This window comes from Cicer arietinum, chromosome 7 (genome assembly GCF_000331145.2).
Source record: "Cicer arietinum cultivar CDC Frontier isolate Library 1 chromosome 7, Cicar.CDCFrontier_v2.0, whole genome shotgun sequence".
Lineage (NCBI taxonomy): Eukaryota > Viridiplantae > Streptophyta > Magnoliopsida > Fabales > Fabaceae > Cicer > Cicer arietinum.
This window is the reverse complement of record NC_021166.2, coordinates 48,860,061-48,885,433: the sequence shown is the minus strand read 5'-3', so window position 1 is coordinate 48,885,433 and position 25,373 is coordinate 48,860,061. Positions and strand designations below refer to the sequence as shown.

General features: G+C 25.1%; 2 protein-coding genes across 2 annotated transcripts; one reads left to right on the top strand and one right to left on the bottom strand.

Moving 5' to 3' along the window:
• The first annotated feature begins 12,170 nt into the window (after positions 1-12,170).
• Positions 12,171-17,999, top strand: LOC101506580 (annexin D4). The gene is made up of 6 exons (XM_004510952.4): positions 12,171-12,328; positions 12,469-12,644; positions 14,980-15,198; positions 16,869-17,093; positions 17,414-17,482; positions 17,593-17,999. The coding sequence occupies exons 1-6, from the start codon at positions 12,283-12,285 to the stop codon at positions 17,800-17,802; spliced, it is 945 nt and encodes a 314-aa protein (XP_004511009.1). The 5' UTR covers positions 12,171-12,282; the 3' UTR covers positions 17,803-17,999.
• Positions 18,000-18,660: 661 nt separating this feature from the next.
• Positions 18,661-21,880, bottom strand: LOC101509887 (annexin-like protein RJ4). The gene is made up of 6 exons (XM_004510960.3): positions 21,652-21,880; positions 20,907-21,052; positions 19,616-19,834; positions 19,287-19,499; positions 19,086-19,175; positions 18,661-18,888 (listed from the first exon to the last, which is right to left on the bottom strand). The coding sequence occupies exons 1-6, from the start codon at positions 21,722-21,724 to the stop codon at positions 18,685-18,687; spliced, it is 945 nt and encodes a 314-aa protein (XP_004511017.1). The 5' UTR covers positions 21,725-21,880; the 3' UTR covers positions 18,661-18,684.
• Positions 21,881-25,373: the final 3,493 nt, after the last annotated feature.

The following is a 25,373-nucleotide window of genomic DNA, read 5'->3' as shown; positions in this document are numbered from 1 at the left end:
TACTTGATTGCATGTTTCCTTGATGTTTTGTACCATGGATTGAAGATTATTGATCTTACAAAGGTGTTACCATAGCTTGCTTGCCATGCCAGTGATGCAGATCTTGTACACAATTAATTGGATAACCAACATTACCGAGAGAAACAAACAGATACACAATTAATTGAATATTCAACATCACCGACATAATTTTTTTTTCATTTAATTATCCAAAACCAAAAAAATATGAAGATTCAATATTATCTTTGTCCCTAAATATATAGCTTACTTTTAATTATGTGACATATTTTTCTGCAATCTTTATAAACTTATCCGTAATTATTGTACATACCATTAATTGTTACTTTACAAACTTACTCTTAATTATGTTACATATTTTGCTGCAATATGTAATAAAAATTACAATAAAATAAAAAATTTATTATCTTTCTCTTCAATGATAAATCAGCAAAATGGTCTATTTAGTCAATAATAAAAAATTTAATATTACAACCAACTTTCTTAAATCATGAAATCTATTTAGTCAATGAGATTTTAAATATAAAGATAAAGGTAATATTACCTAATTCAACCCGAGCAAGAACCTGACCAGGAAAATGGTCACGAAAAAGCAGTATTGGTAGCCTCCATTATTATTATTCTTCGTTTTAAAACAATGAAGAAAAATCACAAATAATAGGCGGAACAAAAGTGACGAAATTTCAAAATTATAATTATTGAATCTCATATTTATAAATCCAGAATGTTTAAAAGCATTTTTTCATAATAAATTTGAATATTACTTTATCTCTTTCTGATTTTAATATTCTCTCATTTTTCAACTAATATTATATATTCTATGATAATACAACTAATTTGAATAAACGTTATACAATATTGTAATTAATTCACACTACTACGATCACAGTTCACATCACAACATCCATAATAGAAAATATCACAATATCTTTTATGTGTATGCAACTTTAACTACGACCACAATTTAAAAACCTAGAGCAACACCATGAGATAAAATAGAAGCATTATTACAGGTTGTCCAAAATTAATTCTTTGTATTATTAGTAGTATTAATTCTAGTCGATCCATCAATATTTCCATTTGTAGCATGAGAGAATGATAATGATCAAGTCTTGAATTAAAACAAAAAACATGAGAAAATAATTTTTATCAACCTTCAATAAAAGTGACAAAATCCTTAACGGAAACCTTAGAAGAGGCCTCTTCCATTTTGGTGTAACAAAGGATAAATACTTTCAAGAACTTAATTATAAAAAAAAAAAAAAGAACATTGAAAAAATGTTTTAGTTAAATTAATTTATGTTGTTAGATATCTTACTAAAAAAATTTACTTTTTGGGAAATAAAATGGAGAATCAATGTAGAAAATAATGAACATTTTTTTTCTCTTATTGAGGTGATCAGCTACAACAAAATTCATTATCATCATCTAAGTAATAATTAACATCCAATGAATTGATTGATATGTTATGTAATAAAGTTAAAAGTCTAATAGTTTAAAAAATTAAATAAAAAATATTTTTCTATAGATATTATAGCTAATATGAGATAGTACAATATGTTCACGTTGATAAATACATATTTATTTGTTCCAGACAATATAATCTTTAATTTATTTTTCACAATATTTTATTTCACTTCGTGTTATATTAAAAAATTTATGACATGCTTTTCCAATACACTTTACTTTTATGTTGAAGACTTTACATTTTTAAAAGAAAACGTGGTGTCGTGATCTCTTAATATGATGATGAAGCATTTTCCAATAAATATTACAATATATTAGAATATAATAATAGCATGCATTGACATTACATGTGAATCAAAGGAGGTGCTAGACATGACTATACGGATGCTTAAGAGAAAAAAGGAAAAATATATGTGGATATATTAATTAAAATTAAAAAATAATAGTTTGTGTGGGCCTTTAACCATGAAATCTCATCCTTACAACTATGAGCAGATAGCACTAGCACATGATTTGTAATTGGGGTTGACCAACTTCTTTGTGTTAGTCTTAGCTGTTTATATTTTATTTTTCTATTATTTTTTTTTTTACAGAATTTTTCTATTATCTGAAAGAGTTCACATTTGTTTTGAACTAAATTATTATTTGATTCAATATTTCATCGCCACACCTAACCCGTGTGTATTAATTAATTATTCTGCATATTCAATTACATGTACTAAAATATTATCTCAAAATACTTTTTTTATTGAAAAATTAGTTTCATTCAAATGATACAATAAAAATAGTATAATCAAAATAGTCATGAATTGTGATATTTTTCATTTATATTTTGAGATCACTAATAATTAAGAAAGTCGAAAATAGGGTGACGAAAAAGTTAATGAGAAATAATCAAACTAAATCGTTAATTTTTATAATCAAATTAATTTTTTCCACGTATAATCAATGGTAAAGAATAATACGAGATCGACGGATTTTAATGTCATTCATCTACAAAAAATATTTATTGGTATTTGTTCATATGAATTATAGATAGTCTCTCACATAACCAATTTAACTATGTGTTGACAAGTTATATCTAAAGTTAAGAGAGTATTAAATTTGGTGGTAGTCTCTTTAAATCCATTACTCAAAATCAGTACCGATAAAACGAGTATTTTATCTTTGAGAACACTGCATCAAAACGAAAAAAATAAACAATGTCCCATCATAATGATAAACAATATAACATCATACTTAGATGACAAAATCATTGATAAAACGCAAAAGAAAACTAAATATGTGTAAAATAACTTGAATCGGTAATTTTAAACCAAAAAGTTGACCATAGATTATCCCTTTGATTGACGAAGAAGAAGTGAAGAGCTGGGTGATGGAGGCAGCCATCTCCTTCGTTATCTCCAAATACTATAACTTCCAAACCAAAGTAGCTAATTATAAAATATTAAAAAAAATATTTATTTTATTTAAAATTTTCAATGCAATTAAATAATTGAATTTCTTAAAGTCACATAATTTTTATTTAATTTGGTACAAAAGTTATTTTATTGAAGACTGTTGTAAAATATTATTATTAATATAATTAAAATTATTGTTGTGTTTATTTTTTCTCTCGTGTACTAAAAAAGAAATAAATACAACAATAATTTTAATTAATTTTATACACAAAAATAAAAATAAATAAATAATTATTTGTGAGTCTATGTCTCTCCAAACATAAAAGTGAAAAAAAAAAGAGAAAAATAAAATAACCTAAATCCTATTTTAAACAACTAAATATGAGTTTTTTTCCCTTAATTATCTTTAAGATTTGAGACATGATTGGTAGGAAGATAGAGGTGTGAATGAGCCTATTTCATATATAAAAAATATATATATAAAATGTTGTAGTACACCCACTCTTAATTATGAAGGTGTATACTAACAACACGTTCCTTTTTCGATTGGACAACAAATCCTTTATTTTTAAAAGTCAAAAAGAATATGCAAAACACAATGTACAAAAATAGTTCAATATAATTACACAATAGTTGAAGTACCTCTACTTGAACATAATTAACTTTTTTTTTTTTCTTTTTCGCCTTATCTATCACTTTATTAGCAATCAATATACCATCAATAATCTATTTATCATGAGCAAAAGCAGTTTGACACCCACATATCACACGATCAATTACCTTTCTCAATTTTTTAACCAATACCTTCAACGATACTTTATGTATGCAGCCCACTAACAAAATTAGCTAAACTATCTGAATTATTTAGTTTTGATTACAAGAGTTACATAATTTTATTTATCAAATTCTTTTCAACTATAACTAACTTTCTTTTGGACAAAAAGCGCAATTTTTTTTTCTTTTAAATTACCATTCTTAAAAACTTTTTTTTTTATAAAAATGAAATCATTATTAGAAAATTAAAAAGATACTTGTTTAAAGCATGTGTTCCTTTTTTTATAATTAATTTAAAGGAGTGATTTTTTATATTTGAATTTTTCAATTAAATATTTTTAATAATTTAAACTTTAAAATAATTGTATAAAATATATTAGTACTATGAATAGTAATTGTTATTACTATGATAAACACATGGTAGATTACTGAATTACCTCTTTTCTCATTAAAATAATAATGATTCAATACGAGTTATATATTTGTGAAAAATTACAAAAGGGAAAAAATGATGTAACTGGTGTAACTAATCTAACTGAATTAGTTACTCTTACTTACAAACTGAAACAAATAAAATTGACTAAGTCTACTATGTAACTATATCTAATAGCATCCCTCAAGATGGAATGCATATGTTCATTAAGCCTAGCTTGGAACAAAAATTCTGAATTGGTTTGGGATCGAAACCTTTAGTGAAGACATCCACAAACTGCTGGGAAGAACTTACACGCAGAAGATGAAATAGCTTCTTTTGGAGTTTCTCGCGAACAAGGTGGCAATCAAGTTCGATATGCTTAGTGTGTTCGTGAAATGAAGAGATAGTTGTAATGTGTCTGACAGATTGACTGTCATAATATAAAAGAGCAGGTGCTGTAAAATCAGTTTGGAGGTCTTGAAGGAGATAAGTTAACCACTGTATTTCACATACAGCGGAGGACATGGCCCGATACTTTGCTTTCGAAGAACTTCTGGAAACTTTGCCTTGTTTCTTGGATTTCAAGAGAAATACACATTATCCACTGATAGATTTACAGGTTTTTGGGCACGTGGCCCAGTCAGAATCAGAGAATGCTTTGAGCTGAATACAAGAAGAGGTAGACAACAAAATATCAGCTGCAAGTGATGATTTGAGATATTTGAGTACACATGTGGCATCTTCAAGGTGAGTATCAGTTGGAGAACATATGTTGGCTTAATTGTTGAACTGAAAAACTAATATTTGGTCTTGTGGTTGTGAGGTAGATGAGTTATCCTATTAGGCGTCGGTACAAAGAAGGACCGGAAAGGGGGTTCCAGTAGTGGAAGTAAGTCTAGTGCCTTTTAAAATAGGTGTAGAAGTTGGTTTATGGGCTAGAAGACCAACATTGTGCAACAAATCCAGAACATATTTGCGTTGGCAAATGTGGATGCCTAGCTTTGATATTGATACTTCCAAACGAAGGAAGTACTTCAAGTCCCCTAGGTCATTTATCTTGAATTTGGAGTTGATGAATGATTTAATATTTGTGCATCCTTTGATGTCATTACCTGCAATAATAACATCATCAACATAAATAAGGAGGGCAATGAAAGATTGGTGAACTATTTTAATGAATAAAGAGTTATCGGAGGAAGATTGAATATATCCTTTAGAAAGTAAGACAATGGACAATTTAGCAAACCATTGTCTACTAGATTGTTTAAGTCCATAAAGTGATTTTAAAAGTTTACATACATGGTTTGGATGAGTAGTGGAGATACCCAGGGGTAAGTTCATATAAACCTCCTCATCCAAGTCCCCATGTAAGAAGGCATTATGCACATCCAATTGATGTAAAAACCAATTATTGGAAGAAGCTAAGGCAAGTAGTAGCCTTATAGTGGTTAGTTTGGCAACTGGAGAATAAGTGTCAAAATAGTCTATACTTTCAATTTGATTAAAATCCTTTGCAACTAATCGAGCCTTAAACCTTTCAATGTTGCCATCAGGTTTGTATTTGATTTTATATACTCATTTGCAACCAATGAGATTTTTGCCTTGTGGTAACTTAGTTATCACCCAAGTGTTGTTATTATTTAAAGCATCTATTTTAGCCTTCATGGCTTTAATCCACATGTCATATTTAATAGCATATAATGAGATGGCTCATGACTAACATTGATAGCATTGATGTACTTAAAGTGAGATGGAGAAAATTTATGATAAGATAAAACAATAGATAAGGAATGTAATAGAGGCAGATTATCATGATGCAAAACAACATTACATTCAAAATCATCTAAGTATGCAGGGGGTGACGATGCATATCAGATATTCTTAAAGAATCAATGTCAAGAGTAGTATGATGAACAATAGAATCATTTATGCAAGGAGAATCATAAGAGGAGAGAACAACATGGCAAACATCAGGATGCAAAGCGGTAGCATAATAGAAATTATGGGGCAGGGGATTCATCATAACAGAATTATAAAAAATAAGGACATCATCAATGTTAGGGTCATGATCTAAAACAGTGACAGAGGCATGATTTTAAGGATAAGGAAAAACATATTCATAATAGATAACATTATTAGAGATAAATGTAGCACGAGTATGTAAATCAAATAAAATATAACCTTTTGTGCCAATATTAAGACCCAATAAAATGCATTGTCTTGCACAAGAGTCTAATTTGGTGCGGGCATTAGTTAAAGTAGCAGCATATGCTAAGCAACCAAAAAATTTTAATTGAGTAAAAGTTGGCGGAATATTGTATAACATTTCAAAAGGAGTTTTTAGATTCAATACAGGGGTGCAAATCCAATTAATTATGTAAACAACATGTTTTAAAGCATGAGACCAAAAACATTTAGGCAAATGAGCATTGAATAAAAGAGAACGTGATACGTTTAAGATATGTCAATGTTTGCTTTCTACAATAGAGTTTTGTTAAGAAGTTTCAACACATGAAGTATGATAAATAATACCTAATGAAGAATAAAACTTAGGCATGATAAATTCTAAGCCATTATCACTTCTAATAGTTTTGATGGTACATGAAAATTGATTGGAAACATAAGAAATAAAATCCTTAATATAAGTTATTGTTTTAGATTTAGTCTTCATAAGAAAAACTCGCGTGTGTCGTGTAAAATCATCTACAATAGAAAGAAAATAAGAAAAACCTTCTAAAGAAGTTTAATTAACAGGGCCTCATATATCCATGTGTATAAGATCAAAGGCATGTAAAGACTTGGTAATACTTGAAGAAAAAGAAAATTTACATTGTTTAGCCAAATGACAAGAGTTGCAAACTAAATCTTTATTTATAAAAATGTAAGGAAATTATTTAGACATGGTGTTGGAAACAGTAAAAGATGAGTGTCCTAATCGAAAGTGCCAAAGATGAAAAGAATTACAAGAAACAATATTTACATTAATGGCAAATCTATGGTCTGAAATAGTATGAAAGCTATTAGAAAAAGAATGTCTAGAAAGGGAATGGTTAAGGATGTATGAATTATTATGAAGCTCTACATTCCCAATCATCTTTTCGGTAACCATATCCTGAATCGCACAAAAATCATGTGAGAATACCGACTGACAAATGAGATTTTTAGTCAATTTAGAAATAAAAATTAAGCTAAATCTAAATTGAGGAATGAACAAAATATTAGTTAAGAATAATGTTGGTGTAAATAAAATGGTGCCGAAAAAATGTGCAAACAAATTCATGCCATTAGGAAACAAAACATAAACAGGTTTAATAGATTGAATAGTGCTAAAACAATGAATATTAGGGCAAATATGGTTAGAAGCACCAGAATCTAAAGTCCAAAAATTGGGAGAAGAGTTATATGTACCTGATTTAGAGATACTTGAAAAAATTTGAGTGTGAGAAGCAAGATTATTCTCCTTGTTGGTTGAATTAGAATTTGAGGTAGTTATCTTAGAAGCTTTAAGTAGTGAAACTAATTGTTGATAACCTTCACGTGTAAGAGGTTAAATATCAGCATTGAGATTGTGTGTACGTTGAGATTTCTTGATATCAGAAGTCTCTGAAGGCTGTTGTAAAGAAGATTTGTTTTCCGGGGAGAATCCATGCTTGAAATAACAAGTATCTACCGTATGATTGGTCTTTTTGCAGTGAGTGCAAACCATATTATGTTGTGATTGACCGCGATCGCTCCATTTGCCTTGAGTAAAGGAAGATTTCGTGTGTGAAGGATTACCAAAACTAATGGTAAAGGCAGTTGAGTCTTGTTGGTTGGGATTTGAGGAAGGATCTTGTTGAACCATAAGTGAATATGCCTTGCGTAAGGAGGGTAATGAATCCATGAGTAGTATTTGAGTTCTTGTAGTGTTGTAGTTATCATTGACCCCCTTTAAGAAGCAGATGATGTATTAATTGTGTTTGTACGTAGCCATGACGGTGCTTAGTGAACAAGAACAACGAGTGGAACAAGAACAAACAAGGATTAGGCGTAGAAATTCCAAATCATCCCATAATATTTTCAAATCAGTAACATAAGCAGATGGGTATGATCACTTTGTTTAATGAAATGCAAATCTTTGAGCAAACCGGAAACCCTAAAATGGTTGCCCTTGGTGAATCGATATTGAAGATCCTTCCACAAATCAGGTGGCGTTGTCAAAACAAATGGCACTATGTGCGATGTGAGGAGCTAGGGTTCATGTAATCCATGAGAGAACCGTATTATTGCAGCGATCCCATAATTCGAAATCTTGATCGGTGGAAGGAGGTTGAGAAAGAGAACCATTAATGAAAGAAAGCTTGTTCTTGGATGATAATGTCTGTTTCATGCATTTGCTCTAGTTATAGTAGTTATTGATGTTCAACGGAAGTGCGACGAGAACAGAGCTGGGGTTTTCGCCGAAATGAAGGTAATAAGGATTTCGAGGGTTAAGGGTCGGGTCTTGAGGAGGAAAATTGAGTTTGGTTGGAGGATTTGTGGGGTTTGGTTCTTTAGCCACGGAAAACAAAATTCATTTTAGAACCCTAAGAACGAAGAAGATGAAGAGATACGAAGGAATGAGGAAGAAAATAATTTAATGAGTTTTGTCATCTGATACCATGTTACTATTATGATAAACACATGGTAGATTACTAAATTACATTTTTTTATCATTAAAATACTAATGATTCAATACAAATTATTTATATGTGGAAAATTAAAAAAAAAAAGAAAATGATATAAATAATGTAACTAATCTAATTGAATTAATTATTGTTACTAACAAACTAAAACAAATAAAATTGACTAAGTCAATGTAACTATATCTAATAGTAATACATGATGATACCTTTTCTTTCTAACACCAAGTCTAGGTGAATTGAGTGTTATAGGTCACAAGAGCAAACCTCAACAGTCATATATATTTATAATTTTATTATTCATATTTTTATGTTATAATATATAAATGAAGTTAAAAAAATTACACCCACGATTCCGAGTCTTAAATCTGCGTGCATAGCAACTATATCAATTGGTTGTCTGATTATACTCTTTTTAGTTTTTAGTCTTTGTCATTTGTTGCATCTATCAAATATCCATGGATATACGTAGTGGCAACAATTTTATCCATTATAGTCCCTACACATGTTTAAAATTGAAACCATATGTTTCACGAATCTATTTAATATTTAACGTTTACCTGCTAGAATGACCTGTCAATTATGCAGGAATAAAAAAAAAGAATGACCTGTCAACTAATGTTCCCTCCTTTCTTTTTCTTGGGTGCATTTTAAATTAATGTTCTCTTCTACTTTATTTATTTATTCGTTTATTTTTGACAAAGTTCCCTTCTACTTTATGCTAATCTAAAGATTGTCAATTGTCATGATAAATAAATAGATTAAAAATATCTTGAATGGAAAGGATAACATGTTCTTTAAAATAAAGCTTAATATATTTTATTAGGAGCTAGAGTGTCCTATTAGTTTTCTTAATTTTTAAGCAATGTGTAATTATATTCTTAAATTTAAGAATTTGGTCTCTGCAACACAAAAATTTATTAACTAATTTATTTTTCAATAAAGCATTAATTTTTATTCTTTTTACTTTAATACTCAAACAAAGATTCAATAACAAACATTATTTAATTAAATACCAACAATATTTAGCAATTCTAACAAAGATCCCTATAGTGTCTAAAAAAACTAGACCAATTGTATACTAACTAGTTAAAATAATATATCTATGCACGATGATTATTTGAATGCTAAAAATGAAAGAAAAAAAAACATAAAAATGGACGATTTTTTAAAAAATAAACTATTTAAGAACCTTTTAATTAATGGAATCAATTTTTTTTAATTATTATGAACGACCAAATTATCTTTTTTTTTATAATTACTGTTATATATTTAATTTTTTTTTCAAGGTAGTTTATGTAAGGATTGAGTATTTCTGATTTTTTTTTATTGCCAATTAAAAATTATATTTATTTTTTCATTGATCAAATTAAGTTTCACAATATTTTTTAAGAATTAAAATATATCTTCACTCTAAATTCCACCATTTAGAATTTTGCTTTAGAACCTCAAATAAATTATTAGGGATCTCCACAATAATTATTGAACCCAATTTCTCTAATATAAATACTTGTGTTCTCTTTTTTTCTCAATTAATGAAATATAATCATATATTCATTCTTCCCTAATGTAATAATAATTAATTTCTTTTGCAGAATGATGAATCTGGATTTTAAAGTATAGTGAGTGACTTTTCCTAAGAAGAATATAAAGAACAGAACATAAAAGGCTAAAGTTAGCTACTTTGGCAATTCCATAAGAAACAGAGATGTCTATTATTAAAATAGTAAAAATAATAAAAAGACATAATTTTATAAATAGTGACATTATTAAACATTTACATACCAAAAACCAAAACAAAAGTGATGTATAATTACTAATAATTAGCTATATTTTGCCACGTTATTTTCAACGATGCTGCATGTTAAACTTAACTTTTTATAAGAGGTCATATTATAAATTGAAACAACCTGTGGTGTTAGTTGTACAAACACATAAACGAGGGGCATGACTGCAACGGCACAAACAATGCATATAACTTATCATAAAATAATTAATAGATTCATTGACGAAATTAATCTATATATAAAATCAGTGTTAATGACAGTTAATTATAATTATTTAATATTTAAAAATATTTAATTTATATGATATCATCTTTATAATAATCAATATAAGTGATTGTAATATATCGATACATATAAATCTAAACTTTTAATTGACATATATTTAATATAAAATATTTTATGTTGTGGATATATCACAATCGTTCATATATATAATTTTAGAATTTTAGAAGTATTTATAATTAAAGTTAAATTTTTAATAATTTGTAATAATTAAAGTATTCACTATACTCTTATTAATAATATTTTACTTATAAAAAAAATTAATTAAAAAATTATCTCAGTGTTTCACGATATGTTTTCTATATATTTTTTAATCAGCCTTTATAACTGAAGTTTATATTTAATTATATCTTAAATATTAGCTGTTTCCTTGATAATAAAACCATCACAAATTAAATAGAGTTTTCAATTTCATTTGTCGGCTTTCATTATATTGTAATAATGTAATTTGCTGTTACCTTGCGACAATAATATATTATGTAGTTCTCGAATAACGACTGGGATAGTTGTCATGTTATAATATCTTAGTGCCTACAGAGTATGCATCTACGTTGTCATCGAATATTTCAATCAGATTTTGCCACGTAAATCTTTCTTGAAATATATTAAAAAAAAATATTATAAAATAACAGTTAAATGGATATATACGGACAATATAAATAATTTTTAATAGTCAATTAACATAAATAATCGATTGTATGATTAATAATTGATGGAAGATTATAATTATATCATATAACTATAAAATTAATAGCGCATATCAATTAATAATATAAAATTAGTTTAAACTATTGATGTATAGTAATTGATTTCATAAAATAACGATAAAATCTATATAACAAAAACTTTTTCAAAAATGTCAGAAGTACTTTGTAAATGAAAAAATAACTACATTATAAGTTGATCATAATTATTTATTTTTACAAGATATCGGTCGTTCATAATTCTTAATTTGTATATAAGATTATGTTTTGACTATATATATTTATATTAGGTTTTTATTTTTTTAAATTATTTTTAATAAATATAATCTTATTTGAGAGATGTCAAACCTTAAACGTAATTTTGTTTTTTGTTTTTACAGATATTATATTAATCAATTAAACGTAATTTTGTTTTTTGTTTTTACAGATATTATATTAATCAATTAGTTATGAGATAATTTAAGTTAAAAAATTGCTTTGAAATAGGGATGATTAAGTCATTTAAACGCCTCCATATATAATTACATAAAGTATTACGTATGTAGTTTTTAATTTTACATTTAGCCGTGTTCATATTTCATTGGTCAAAGTCATAAACTTGTTTCAATTATTTTCATTAATACACTTAAAATGACGACAATAACCTTGTAGGGCCCTATAAAATGAATCACACATTTCACTAAAAGATCATAACTGTCCCCTGTCAATCCTATTTAATAGCTACAATATTGTCTCAACTCTTTCAAAGTTTCAAACAAGGTAGCATTACAAAATATGGCATTCAATCAAGAGTTAGAAGCTATAACCCATGCTTTCTCAGGTTCTCTATTTCTTTTCCACTTCATTCAACGTGTACCATATATTAAATTATTTTTACCCCTTAATTAAAAATAAATAAATTATTAATTGCATATTTTATTTTTCAATATGCATGATGATGATGATTGATGTAATTTTTAGGACATGGGGTGGATGAGAAATCATTGACAACAATATTGGGAAAATGGAATCCTTTGGAGAGAGAATTGTATAGGAAGAATACACCACATTTCTTCGTTGAGGATCATGAACGCAAATTTCAGAGGTGGAATGATCATTGTGTTCGTCTTCTCAAACATGAGTTTGTGCGTTTTAAGGTAATTTTTTTCCTTTTTGATTTATTCTGTTTTTAATTGAGAAATTGATTTCACGGTCATTATATATATATAGATGGAGGACGCAAACTTAAAATGATCGATTTACACGAACAAATAAATAGTTTTATTTAATTAATATAAATAATTTTACGTCAAAAAAATTATTATAAATAATTTATTTAATTTATATAATTATTTAAATAATTTATTTTTTTCGATTTGGTTGTGGTAAACAATATTTGAAAATAATAAAGAACATGATAATGTAAATTTTTTAGTTACTTAGTTAGATCTCATTGTGTAGATATTTGTTGAGATCTTTTAACAAATAATATAATAAAATGATATCTTGATCAAATCGGATTAAATAACTGTGTATAAAGTTTTATCTTATATTATTCAACAAAAAGTTTTATAATGTAGCGAGTTGCCCCGAAAATAAATCAATTTTGTGATGAAGTCAACCAAAAAAATTAAATTGCAAAAGTAATTATTTTTCCAAAAAAATCATTCTCACAGAAATATGTATTCACATTTTTTTAGACTTTGTTAAGCTGTAAACATCCAAATCAATTTAAATTACAAATCAATTAAAAAAAAAAGGCTAAAGACATTATAATTTCGATGAACAAGGTTGAAATTTCATACAAGACAATTATGAAATGAACATTAATATTATCGTTATTAATAATAATTTTTTATTTTTTATTTTTAAAAAATAATTAAAAATTAAAAACTAAAAAGATAATGACTTAATTGTAGATTTAGTTCCTTTATTTTAACTAACTCGCATAATTGATCTCCTATTTTAAAAGTTGACAGTTTTAGTTTTTTTCTTAAATTTTTGAATAAAAAATGATGATATGATATATTTTAAATGATATGACATACCATTTTATGATATATAACTCATATAGATGTGTTAATTATTCATATGTTATAAATTAAATTACAAAAATTAAAATTTTTCAAAATCAAAAGTTAAGTTTTTATAGAGTTTTGTTGCAATTTCACGAGTGTTAATCATTATACATCATTGTATAGTATATCACATTATTTAAAGCATATCACATCTTTATTTATTGTTAAAAATCAAAATAAAATATCAAAACTGTTAATTTTAAAATAGGAGGACCGAGTCCTTAAATTGATAAAAAATAGAGGAATTAAAACTAAAATAAATAAAAAATTATATTAAATATTTTTGGATATCATTTGGTGTAAACTGCACGGTTAGAATCAAATTTTGAATTCTTATGTTTTGCTACAGGATAAAACACAATACAATCACATATATGTTTTTAAAAATAAAACTTAAATAGTTATTTCTTAAATTATTAATATGAGATATTAGACCAATATATTATTTGTTGGTTTTTTCAACAATATCTATTAGTTTAATATAATTTATTTTTGTAATATTTCATAGGTTTTTAACATAACTAATACACTTGGTGATTATAATTTTTCGTATGTTATTGTCATGTTTAGATTATAATAATAGTTTTTTACCAAATAAAAATATGTCATTTTACATGATATTAATATTACTTTATGCTTTGATAAAAATAAAATGAATCGACCAGCCTAATTCAAACTGCATTTAATCAAATTAGATGAGATGCATTTAATAAAGTTATCTAAGTCAACCCGTATGTTAATGTAATTTTTGATTAAATGAATTTTTTTATTATAATTGATATAAAATAGTCTAAAAACACTCTTAATCTCGACTATAATATTTGTTTATTTATTTATTAATATATGGATAATATAGAAATTAATAATCTCCTTTATCATTAGTAATTAGACTATTAGATGAGATATGTTGAAATGATATTATGTTTTAATTCAATTGTAAATATCGATATTGTTAAGTTATCATATCTTGTTATAACTATCGCAAAATTGTATTAATTAATTTTGAAATTTGCAAGTGTTCATGCAGGCACTATATGCTCATTTTTCTCTTTTATTGATTAAAATAATAAAAATTAAAAAATGTATTCAATTTTTTAAAAAACTTAGTTATTAGATTGGTATAAAAGATAAAATTGTAAAAGATTTAAATATAAAAAAAAATTGGAATAAAAAAATATTACACCAAATTAGTATATTTTTTTATATAAAAATATAGATATTTGAAAAAATTGATTATTGAATTAAATTTAGAAGGTTTAAAGTGCAAACAAATTTTTTTCTTCTATAAAAGGTAAAATTGAAAAGAAAAAAATAACTAATAATAAAATAAAAGGAACAACCTGTTTATAAAATTATATTTTGTTTTGTGGTTCCATAGTTGTTTACATTTTTTTTTTGTTCACTATGTAATCAGAATGCAGTGGTGCTTTGGTCCATGCACCCTTGGGAAAGAGATGCCCGTTTAGCTAAAGAGGCCCTAAAGAAAGGGCCAAGTTCATATGGAATACTAATTGAGATTGCATGCACTAGATCTTCAGAGGAGCTTTTGGGAGCTAGGAAGGCATACCATTCCCTCTTTGATCACTCCATTGAAGAAGATGTTGCTTCTCACATCCATGGAATTGACAGAAAGGTACATTAAGTTTTACAATATAACCAATAAAGAAAAAAATAATGTTTTTGTTTTTTAAATTTAACTAATATGGTTTCAATAACATCAAAAACTTTCATGTTATATGTCATATTGCAATTGCAAACCTTTCTCTAAATGGTGTTTATTTGGTTCACCTTTCCCCTATAACAAAAATAATATATAATTGTAATTTTAGTTTTCATATTTTTAGCCACTCACATGATTAGTTTATCTATTTTATAATCTATCAATTTTGACTATGAATTTAAATTTTGGGCTAAAAAAATTAATGGAACATATTTCTAATAACGTGATATATAATTTGATGGTGCTTATTCATCAATACGTATAATATTGCAAGAAAATCTCCTAAAATTTCATTTTTAACTTTAAAAATTATTTATTTTTATAATTTAATTTATAACATGTATATAATTAATTCATATGCATCATTCAACATCATTAAATCATATACATCATTAAAACATATCATATTACCATTTTTGTGTCCATAAATTTGAGAGATAAGTCAAAAAGAATTTAAAACGAGGGACCAATTCTATGAATAGAAGAAATAGAGATTTTAAAACTATAATGGAACCTTAAAACAAATACATCCAAAAACTTTGGTTAAACAATAGATTTATAGTGATACCATTCCTCAAAGGAGTCCAAACTTAGAAATGGATGTAATATTGTATTTGATAAAATAAAGTAGGCAAAATACATCCCAAAATCCTTTATATTTTAGGAAAGTAACAATTTAGTTATTTATATTTTTTTTAACACTTAGGAGTTTAAAATTTAGTTTAGGTTTTTTCTTTGATTATTTAACTTTTTATTTTTTTTCAATTTAGTTATTTAAATTATATTTCGTTATCACTATTAATCTTTTAAGTTATATTAAATTACACATGTTAGCCATTAAATTCGATCATTTCTCTGAATTTCTATTAAAATCTAATCTAAATTCAATCATTTTTATTTAACTTTTTATTTTTTTCAATTTAGTTATTTAAATTATATTTCGTTATCATCATTAATCTTTTAAGTTATATTAAATTACACATGTTAGCCATTAAATTCAATCATTTTCCTGAATTTCTATTAAAATCTAATCTAAATAGTACAATAAATTGACTATCTAAGCTACTTTACAAGTGAATGAAGTTAATGATATTAATTATGTAAATAAACTTTTATCTACCTAGTTTTTAGAAGTTATATACATGTCTAGATGATTTTAGAAAAATCAAGAAATATAGATCATTTATAAGGTTAGATGATTGTTTTCTAAAAAATTAATACGAGAGACTAATTGTTACAACATTTGGTAAGATATTTAACGATAAGATGTTTTCAATTGCACTAATCATTGTTTACGGTGAAACAAAAGACTAATAATCTAAACATTATGTAACTTAAATAACTAAATTGAGAAAGTAAAATTTTAAATGACCTAAGCAGAAACTAAACTAGACTTAGAGAACATTTGTATTAAGAAAACAAAGTGTTATTTTCGTGAAAACTTAAAGGACCTCGGCGTAAATTTTGGCAATAAATTAATGTTAGAAGGTGAATTAGTATATTTTATATGGGTATGAGTGTGAGCTCACTTTGTTATTTGATATTTGAAATATAGAACTAACACCTATTGCTTTTGGAAACAGCTATTGGTTGCACTTGTGAGTGCCTATAGATACGAAGGATCAAAGGTTAAAGATGACACTGCAAAATCAGAGGCCAAAACACTTTCCAATGCCATTAAGAATGTTCATAAGAAACCAATTGTTGAGGATGATGAAGTAATAAGGATACTGGCAACAAGAAGCAAGGCACATCTTCAACAAGTTCACAAACACTATAAAGAGATATCTGGCAAGAACCTTGAAGAGGTATTCATGCACTATAATGTCATAAAAAAAATTATATACTATTAATCATATAGCAAAACAAACATTTTGGTTTATAAATGTAGGATACATTGTCATTTTAATCCTTAAATATATCAAAATTACAAAAGTATTTTTTATTTTGTATTTTGTTTGTCGAAGACACAATAATGTTTCGTAATTTCAATTTATTTGGAGACTATACTCCTATAATCATCATGTAATTCTTTTCTACCTTAAGTTTTGGATCCTCTCTTGTGCTAAACATTAGGTATGATTTATGTGATTCTATTTCTAATTAAAACTTCATTTCCTTTTGCTAGGATCTTAATGACTTAAGATTTAAAGAAACTGTGGAATGCCTTTGTACCCCACAAGTATATTTTAGTAAGGTAAGATAACAATCCAACCTCTTAAAGTGGTTGCTAATTTTTTCCTTTCTTCTCTTTTTGTATAGTAAAATAATTATATTTATAATGCATATATTTTTTTTTATCTATAGGTTTTGGATGCATCTTTGAAAATTGATGTGGATAAGAATATTAAAAAATCACTTACTCGTGTGATTGTTACTAGAGCTGACATTGATATGAAGGAGATAAAAGGTGAGTATAATAATTTATATGGAGTTTCATTGCAACAGAAAATTGAAGAGACTGCTAAAGGGAACTACAAGGATTTCTTGTTAACCTTGATTGCTAGAGGAGGTTAATTGGTGAAATTAATTAGAGATTAATACCAAAGCTTTGGTATTAATCTCTTGAAAGATGAAATTTGGTTTTTAATTTTATGTCCCTTGTAATGTTTATCAATTCAAATTTGTATTGGTTGATGCTTCTGCTTTATTATGCTTCACTTGTATTATTATTGTCACAAAAGATAAAATATAAAAATATGTGATTGAATAAAGTTGTTTTATCATTTCTTTTCAGAAACAAATTAAGATGATTTTTATTTATCAATTAAATTAAGGGGGTATTTGCTATGGTTCTAAGTTACATATTTATTTGGCAATAGTATTCGATAGGATTGAGTTCTCTATTCCTTGAATCCAATAAAAATAAGACATCTCATATTTATTTTATTTATTTATGATAACAAATAAGATGTTTTGTAGGTTTAGTTCAATTGACAAATATTAAAATGGTTAAGTTGGACATCTTAAACCGAAAATATTTTTGTTTATAAATTTTTGGTAGTATTTATCATATTTTTTTAGTAAAAAAAAAATAAAACAAATAGGGTACAATGGTCGAACTAAATGAACATCTATTTTAAAGGGAACTAAATGTTTTGATCTAGCTTAAAAACAAATAAAGGCATACTAATATTGAAGCTACAAGTCGCAACTTTTACATTGAAACACATTTAAACGTTGTTTCAAGACAATTGCAAACACAATCTAGATTATAACTTCCACTAAAATTAGGTGGATTTTGATTGAGACTTACTTTTAAAATCCATACAAACACACACTAAAACTATGAAATGACAACAAAAGGGAAAGACAAGTCCTATAATATTATTATCTTAACATGTCCAAATTTAAAAACAAAGCAAAACAATTTAAGTGATAATTTTATAACAGATACTTTTAATGTTCTTTTCCCAAAAGAGTAAGGAGGAATCTCTTGTAATTTCCTGAGATTTCTTTGGCTACTGCATCTTCAATATGAACACTATTTCTCTTGTAATAGAGTTCTTTAATGTCCTTCAAATCCTTCTCAGCTCTTGTGACCACCACTCGAGTTAACCCATCCTCATCGGTTCCAACCCTTTTTAGCGCATTACGCAGAACCTACACAAAGGGAAATTAAAGGTGATTGAATCATTAATCTATCAATACAATGTCATAACTTAATTGTTTTAAATTGCAATTGCACTTGCAATTTCGTTGATATGTTGATAAACGCAACTCATACAACTACAATTGAGTTCACAATATCGTTGTAGACGCTATAAAAACTCTTATATTGTGGCTGCAATTGCTGTTACCTTTTCATAGTACTTCTTGTGGTCATTAAGACAACGAATGGCAACATGCACAGCCTTAAGAAAGTCATCAGATACTTCATTCAAGAGTTTCTACAAAAACATAAAGGAACAAAAAAATATAAACTTCTATTCAATATTTAAAAAAAAAAATTATAGAAATTAAAAATAAAATTTAGAATTTTACAGAGACTAAAAACTTACCTTGGTGATGGAAATGCTATGAAGATCTCTGTAGCTATTGAAAGTTGCAAGAAGTTGAGTCTTGCTTCTTGTACTAAGAATCCTAATAACCTCTTCAAGGTTACCTTTATTGTCTTTGATAGCCTCATGAAGAATATTAGCTTCAAATTTTGCCAAACTTGGATTGATTTCAATACCATCATATCTAAATGAGGTCACTAATCCAACCAAAAGCTGCCAAAACAAACCACCAAAGGCTCAAACCATGACATAGTATGTGAGAGTTAGATTTTTGTCAATAAAATGTGACATATATATATATATATATATATATATATATATATATATACCTGGCGAAGATGGCCATTGGTATATGCAGCAACATCTTCTTCCAATGAATGTTTGTATCGATTATGGTAAGCATGTCTCACAGATAAAAGCTCATCAGGATGAAGGACACATGCAATTTCCACAATCACATGATAGTCTTTGTTAGCATTCCTAATGGCTACATTTGCCAACACAGCATAACGTTCTGCAGGTTCCAATATCCACCTGTACATTGCTTTCTGTTTTTTTTTTCATAGCCCCAATTAAGCACTTTATCCATTACTATATGTACATGTAAATATATTTTGATCATTTCTTGTTCTTTAACAACATTGATATTATGTCTTCTTGTTATTGAAATACATATATACACGGTCTTTAACTCTTAATTTAACGTATAAATGTTGATATTATTAAATTGAATATTATCTGAATTAAAATTCAAAATTTCATAATTGTGTAAAATTATGATAATAATTATATTATTTTATCTATTTATATATATAAAAAAATAAAATACTTGCAAGCGTACAAATACACACAACACAAATATAGTAAAGTTCCTTTGTAAAATAAAACATTTTTGGTTTAGTCTCTTTAACATCTTAAGAAAGTAACTTTAGTCTTTCTTTACATAGAAACTAATTTTAATTTTAGTAAGAACAAAGTAAAACCAAAATAATAAGATTAATACGTTTTGGAGTAATAAGACTAATACGTTTTGGAGTTGTTAAGTTATGTAAAATGTTTGTTAAAATATCAGTTTAATTAGTTTAAAAATATAAAAGGATATTTATAATTAAAAATAAATTTTATCAATAATTGTTTAAAATGTTCTAAAATTTATTTTTTATTTATTTAAAATTTATCAATCTGATACATTTTTATTTATTTATTTTAAATTAAAATGAATAAATTATTTACTTTAAAATATTAATTACTTTAAAATTTTAATTATTTATATACTAAATTATTTCTTTTAAATTATAATAATTAGATTGTAAGTGGTAAAAAAAAATTAAATTACAATTAAAATAATAAATATAAAATTGAAAGAAAAAATTATAAACAATAAGTTGATAAACTATTTGAATTAACTTATCAAAAAACGTTATAAACTATTAGTTTATAAATAATTTTTACCAAATATATTTTATATCATATAAACTATAATCTATGAGTTTGTTTCTTTGTCTAGTGAAACATATATAAAACCTAACAATTTGAGTTTTTTTTTAAAAACTAGAACAAGAAAAATATGTACTACACATTAACTAAAAAACTAATGAATTGTTGCAATATATGGAATACCTCAAAGTCACCAGAGAGTTCAGATTCGAGGCGTTTGATGAGATCCTCTTGGTAAATGTCATTGTAAGCTAATCTAATTTGCTGCCTTTGAGCAGCATTTCTATGACCCATTATGTCTATGATACTACTCTCATCAGTTCCCCAACCTACAAACATTTTTAAAACTCAATTTATTTCTTGATATTTCAATTTCAATCGAGAAATAGTTAAATTACCGATTTCAAAGTAACGGAGGGATTATTTATTACAAGTACAATTGAAAAAATAATTAATATTAAAATTAAAATTAAAATTAAAATTAAAATTAAAAGGGTTAGAATAAATTTGTTTTAATTGTTAGATTATTTTAATTATAAAGGGTTATTATTCTTCTTGAATTAAAATTAAGGGTTATTAAAATTAAGATTATTTTTCTTGAATTAAAACCATTTATCCGGATCCATAAAGATAAAATTTGGTTTCATATGGTTAATATTCACTAATGGAGAATCATAATATCAGGATTCTTATATAAAATTTTCTAATAGTTGGTATGAAAGCATTGGTTATTAGGCGAAAACAATGAAAGAAAACCAAAAATACTCAAAAGAAAAATATCATAATAGATTTAAGTACTTTTTTTACTATCTTACATAATTTATGATAGTGATAGTGATAATATCAAAATCCTTAAATAAAATTTTCTAACATTAATCACTATTCATTGTGAGACTTAGGAAGTAAATTAAGCATAATTAAATCTGACCTTTGACAGCTTTCCAAAGAACATCTGCATCATCTTTGGGGAAATGATTCTTAGGAGCAACGAGGGTACTCATTGTTGTGATGATGTTTTTTATTCTATAATCTTGTTGTGGGGTAAATTGGATGTTTTCGATCAAAGCTCCAAAATATTTATAATTTTCTTTCACAATGTCGACTGTGATCTACCTAGAGAGCACCAAGTGTAATAAAAAAAAGTTTCCACCTTTTTTATTACAAAATCTTAAAATAATAAATGAAACAAAAATATGGAAATGTTTAGGTAGAAATCATGTAAATAACTTTTTGAATTTAAGACATGTTTGATCAACATTATAAGATATTTGGTAGAAATAAATTATTATATCATATGTTGAATTATGTAATTATTGAACTAATAAAATATGATAAATTAATCCATAACTCTATTATATTATATGTTTTTAGTTGAAATTTCTATTATATTATTTTCTAAAATATAAAAATATTAATCTACTCAAATATAAATATAAAATAACTAATAGAATTTGATATTAAACTTAAAAATGAAATATTAATAATTAATTTAAATAATATTTATGATTTTATTACATGTCTTGTCATATAATTTAATATGTTAGTATTCAAAATTATAAAAATATAAAAATTTATTAAAATTTTAAAATAAATATAATTTATTTACGAGGGTAATTTTTCCATTTAATATAATATATATCATATCTCTATTCACATTCTAACAAATAAACTATAATTATTTGGTTACTCGTAGTTTTGTTTTAAAATTTAAATTATTTATTGAGTAGTGTCAATGAATAGTTTTAAATATAAAATTATTTTATTACGTATTTAACTTTTTAGTATTATTTTTTTTAATTTATAATATTTAAAATACAATAAATTAATTTTAAAAAATAATTAATATGTAATTGTGCATAATGATAATTTTTTATTTAAATATAATATATATTATATCATATCATGATGAGATGTGTAGCAAATATATAACAAAATAAAATTTTGTTATCATATTAATTATCAAGTGTGTATCATCAAATACATAACATGATGATATTTATCTAACTTTATGTTATTTTATGCCTCTACCCACACCCTAAATGATACAATTAATGAGATGCAATGAATGTTAAATCGAAAAATCCAAATTATCATAACTTTTTTTAAGAACTAAAGATTGAGAAAGAAAAAAATGATCTGAACCATGAAAATAATACAAACTATTTTTATTATGCATTATACTCTTAATGAGGATGGATAAATTTTCATGAGTTCTAAGATGGATAAAAATAAAGATTAATGAACTCATGTTTGGAAATGATTTACACTTCATACTTTAAGATTAAGTTGAAATAGTTAGGACAATTCTTAAAGTTTTTCATCCTTAGGAGATTTGGAAGGATCTTTTAGCCTTCACTATTGGTAAATTTTGTAATTCAAAAAGAAATTCAGCCTCTAAGATGTAGTGGACTTATTGTTACTATATTTAGGTTTTATTTTGTTATTAAAAAATAGGTTATAATAACCAAAATTAATATATATATATATATATATATATATATTCGTGTTTCAATATTATTATAAGAATATAAAGAAATTATAAGATAGTGATTTAATAAATATTATCGTATTTTTTATTTGATATATATATGATAACAAACAGTCTAATATTATTTTATCATACTATGTATTTGGTACATATTTTATAATGATGTGATATAATATATATAATATTTGAACGCAAAAACTATCATTCTTAAACTATTGTATACTTGTTTTTTCAAATAAACTTACACAATACTTTTAAATATTATAAATTAACAAAAAATAATAATAAAAAATAAACACGTATTGAATGAATTTTATATTTCAAAAATTCATTGATACTGCTGAATAAATAATTTTATTTTTTCATAAAAAAATTATTGATAACTACATAATTTATTTTATTTGTTTGATAAGGTCAATAAAGATATGATATTTGCTATATTTAAATTAAAAAAAACTATTTTTGTAAAAAAATTATATTTATTTTAAAAGTTTAAATTAATATTCAAAATTTTACTATTTTTAATAATAATTTATTATATTATACAAAATAACAAAGCTACTCTTGTCATAAATCATACATATTTTCCCATCAAAAAATAATCATTCATATTTTTAAAAAATAATTATTAATATTTTAATTTTAAATTTAATATCAAATTTTATTTCTTTTAATTTATATTTATATTTATACTTTTTTAGATTTTAATTTTGATTATTTAAAATTATATTTTATAATAGCAAGTGAATAAATTATATTTTATAATAGCAAGTGAATAAATTATATTTTTTTATATCATATTTTGTTGATTTTCTAATTCAACTCATATTCAAGATATAAATTATAACTATAGAGACATGATAAGATTGAATTCAAGATTGTACGATCATATTATGTTAGTTCAACAAACAATTGATTTGAACTCAACAAACACTAGATGGAAATACAATATGATAAATATAACATCTTATTTTATATTTTATTTGAAAATGACAATGTAATCAGCACTCGTGAGTATTCACCCAAATTCATCTTGATTTAGATAGAGAAAACCTACTTTAATTGAGCGCGCGTGCTATGTGTGTTTCCCTAAAAATAAAATTCAAGAAAAAATTATAATCTTATCTTTATAGAAAATATTTTTTACTCTTATTATTGCTTAATAATCATTATTTTATTATATTAATTATAATAAATATAATTTTTAAAATTATAATTTTATATATATGAATGAATGCAAGTGTAGACGAAGAAATCCAAAATTTATTACGAGTGGAGATAAGACCTAAATTTAACATTTGTTAAAAAACCAAAACAAATGTGAGTTTTCCAAAATTAATCTAATACGGAAGTAAGGATGCAAATTAATCCATGAAGCGGATTACTTTTTTTTTTATCCTTATGTGAAATGATAAATATATGTTAGTTTAGAAGGTAGTGCAATGGTAAGAGTATTTAGGTCGTGTATTTGAATCCAAACCATCACGTTATATTTTAAACTTTTTTTATCTTTTGTAAAAAAAACTATCTTTTATTTTGCTCGCATGTTTAAGGACAAACATTTTCCACTACATCAACAAAATTAAATTATGACTAGTAAATAGTAAGTTAATTTAATATATACATGTTTAATCAAAATTAATTTTTTTTACTAAAGCCAACATTTTTTATGCGTACCAATATTTTTTCACAAGGCCTGCAAATATATTGGATGAGACAATTGGGCATGTCATAATCAAATGGCAATCCTTATGCTTTGGTGTTATTTATTTTTTAAATGCAGTTTTAATTCACCATTTTACTAAATTTATAATCTTTGTTTCTTTTTCCAGTAATTTTTGTCTTTATATTTTTAGAAACGTTAATATTTAGACGTCTCTTTCTTAATTTGAATTGCAATTTAATTATGTGACAATTTTTTAAGTTATATTTACATGATTTTGTTAAAAAATGATGGTTATATGATATTTAAATTAAAGAATAAACTTTAATAATTTTTGAAATAAAATAAAAAATACATAAATTTAAATAAATTTAATTATTTTTCTATAAAAATTCTTTAAATTAATTAAAATTACTTTTTTTTTTCAAAAATAAAATTCTCTTGTTTCAAAAGTCTCTAAAAATTAAGAAAAATAATTCAATTGTTTTTAAAAGTTTTT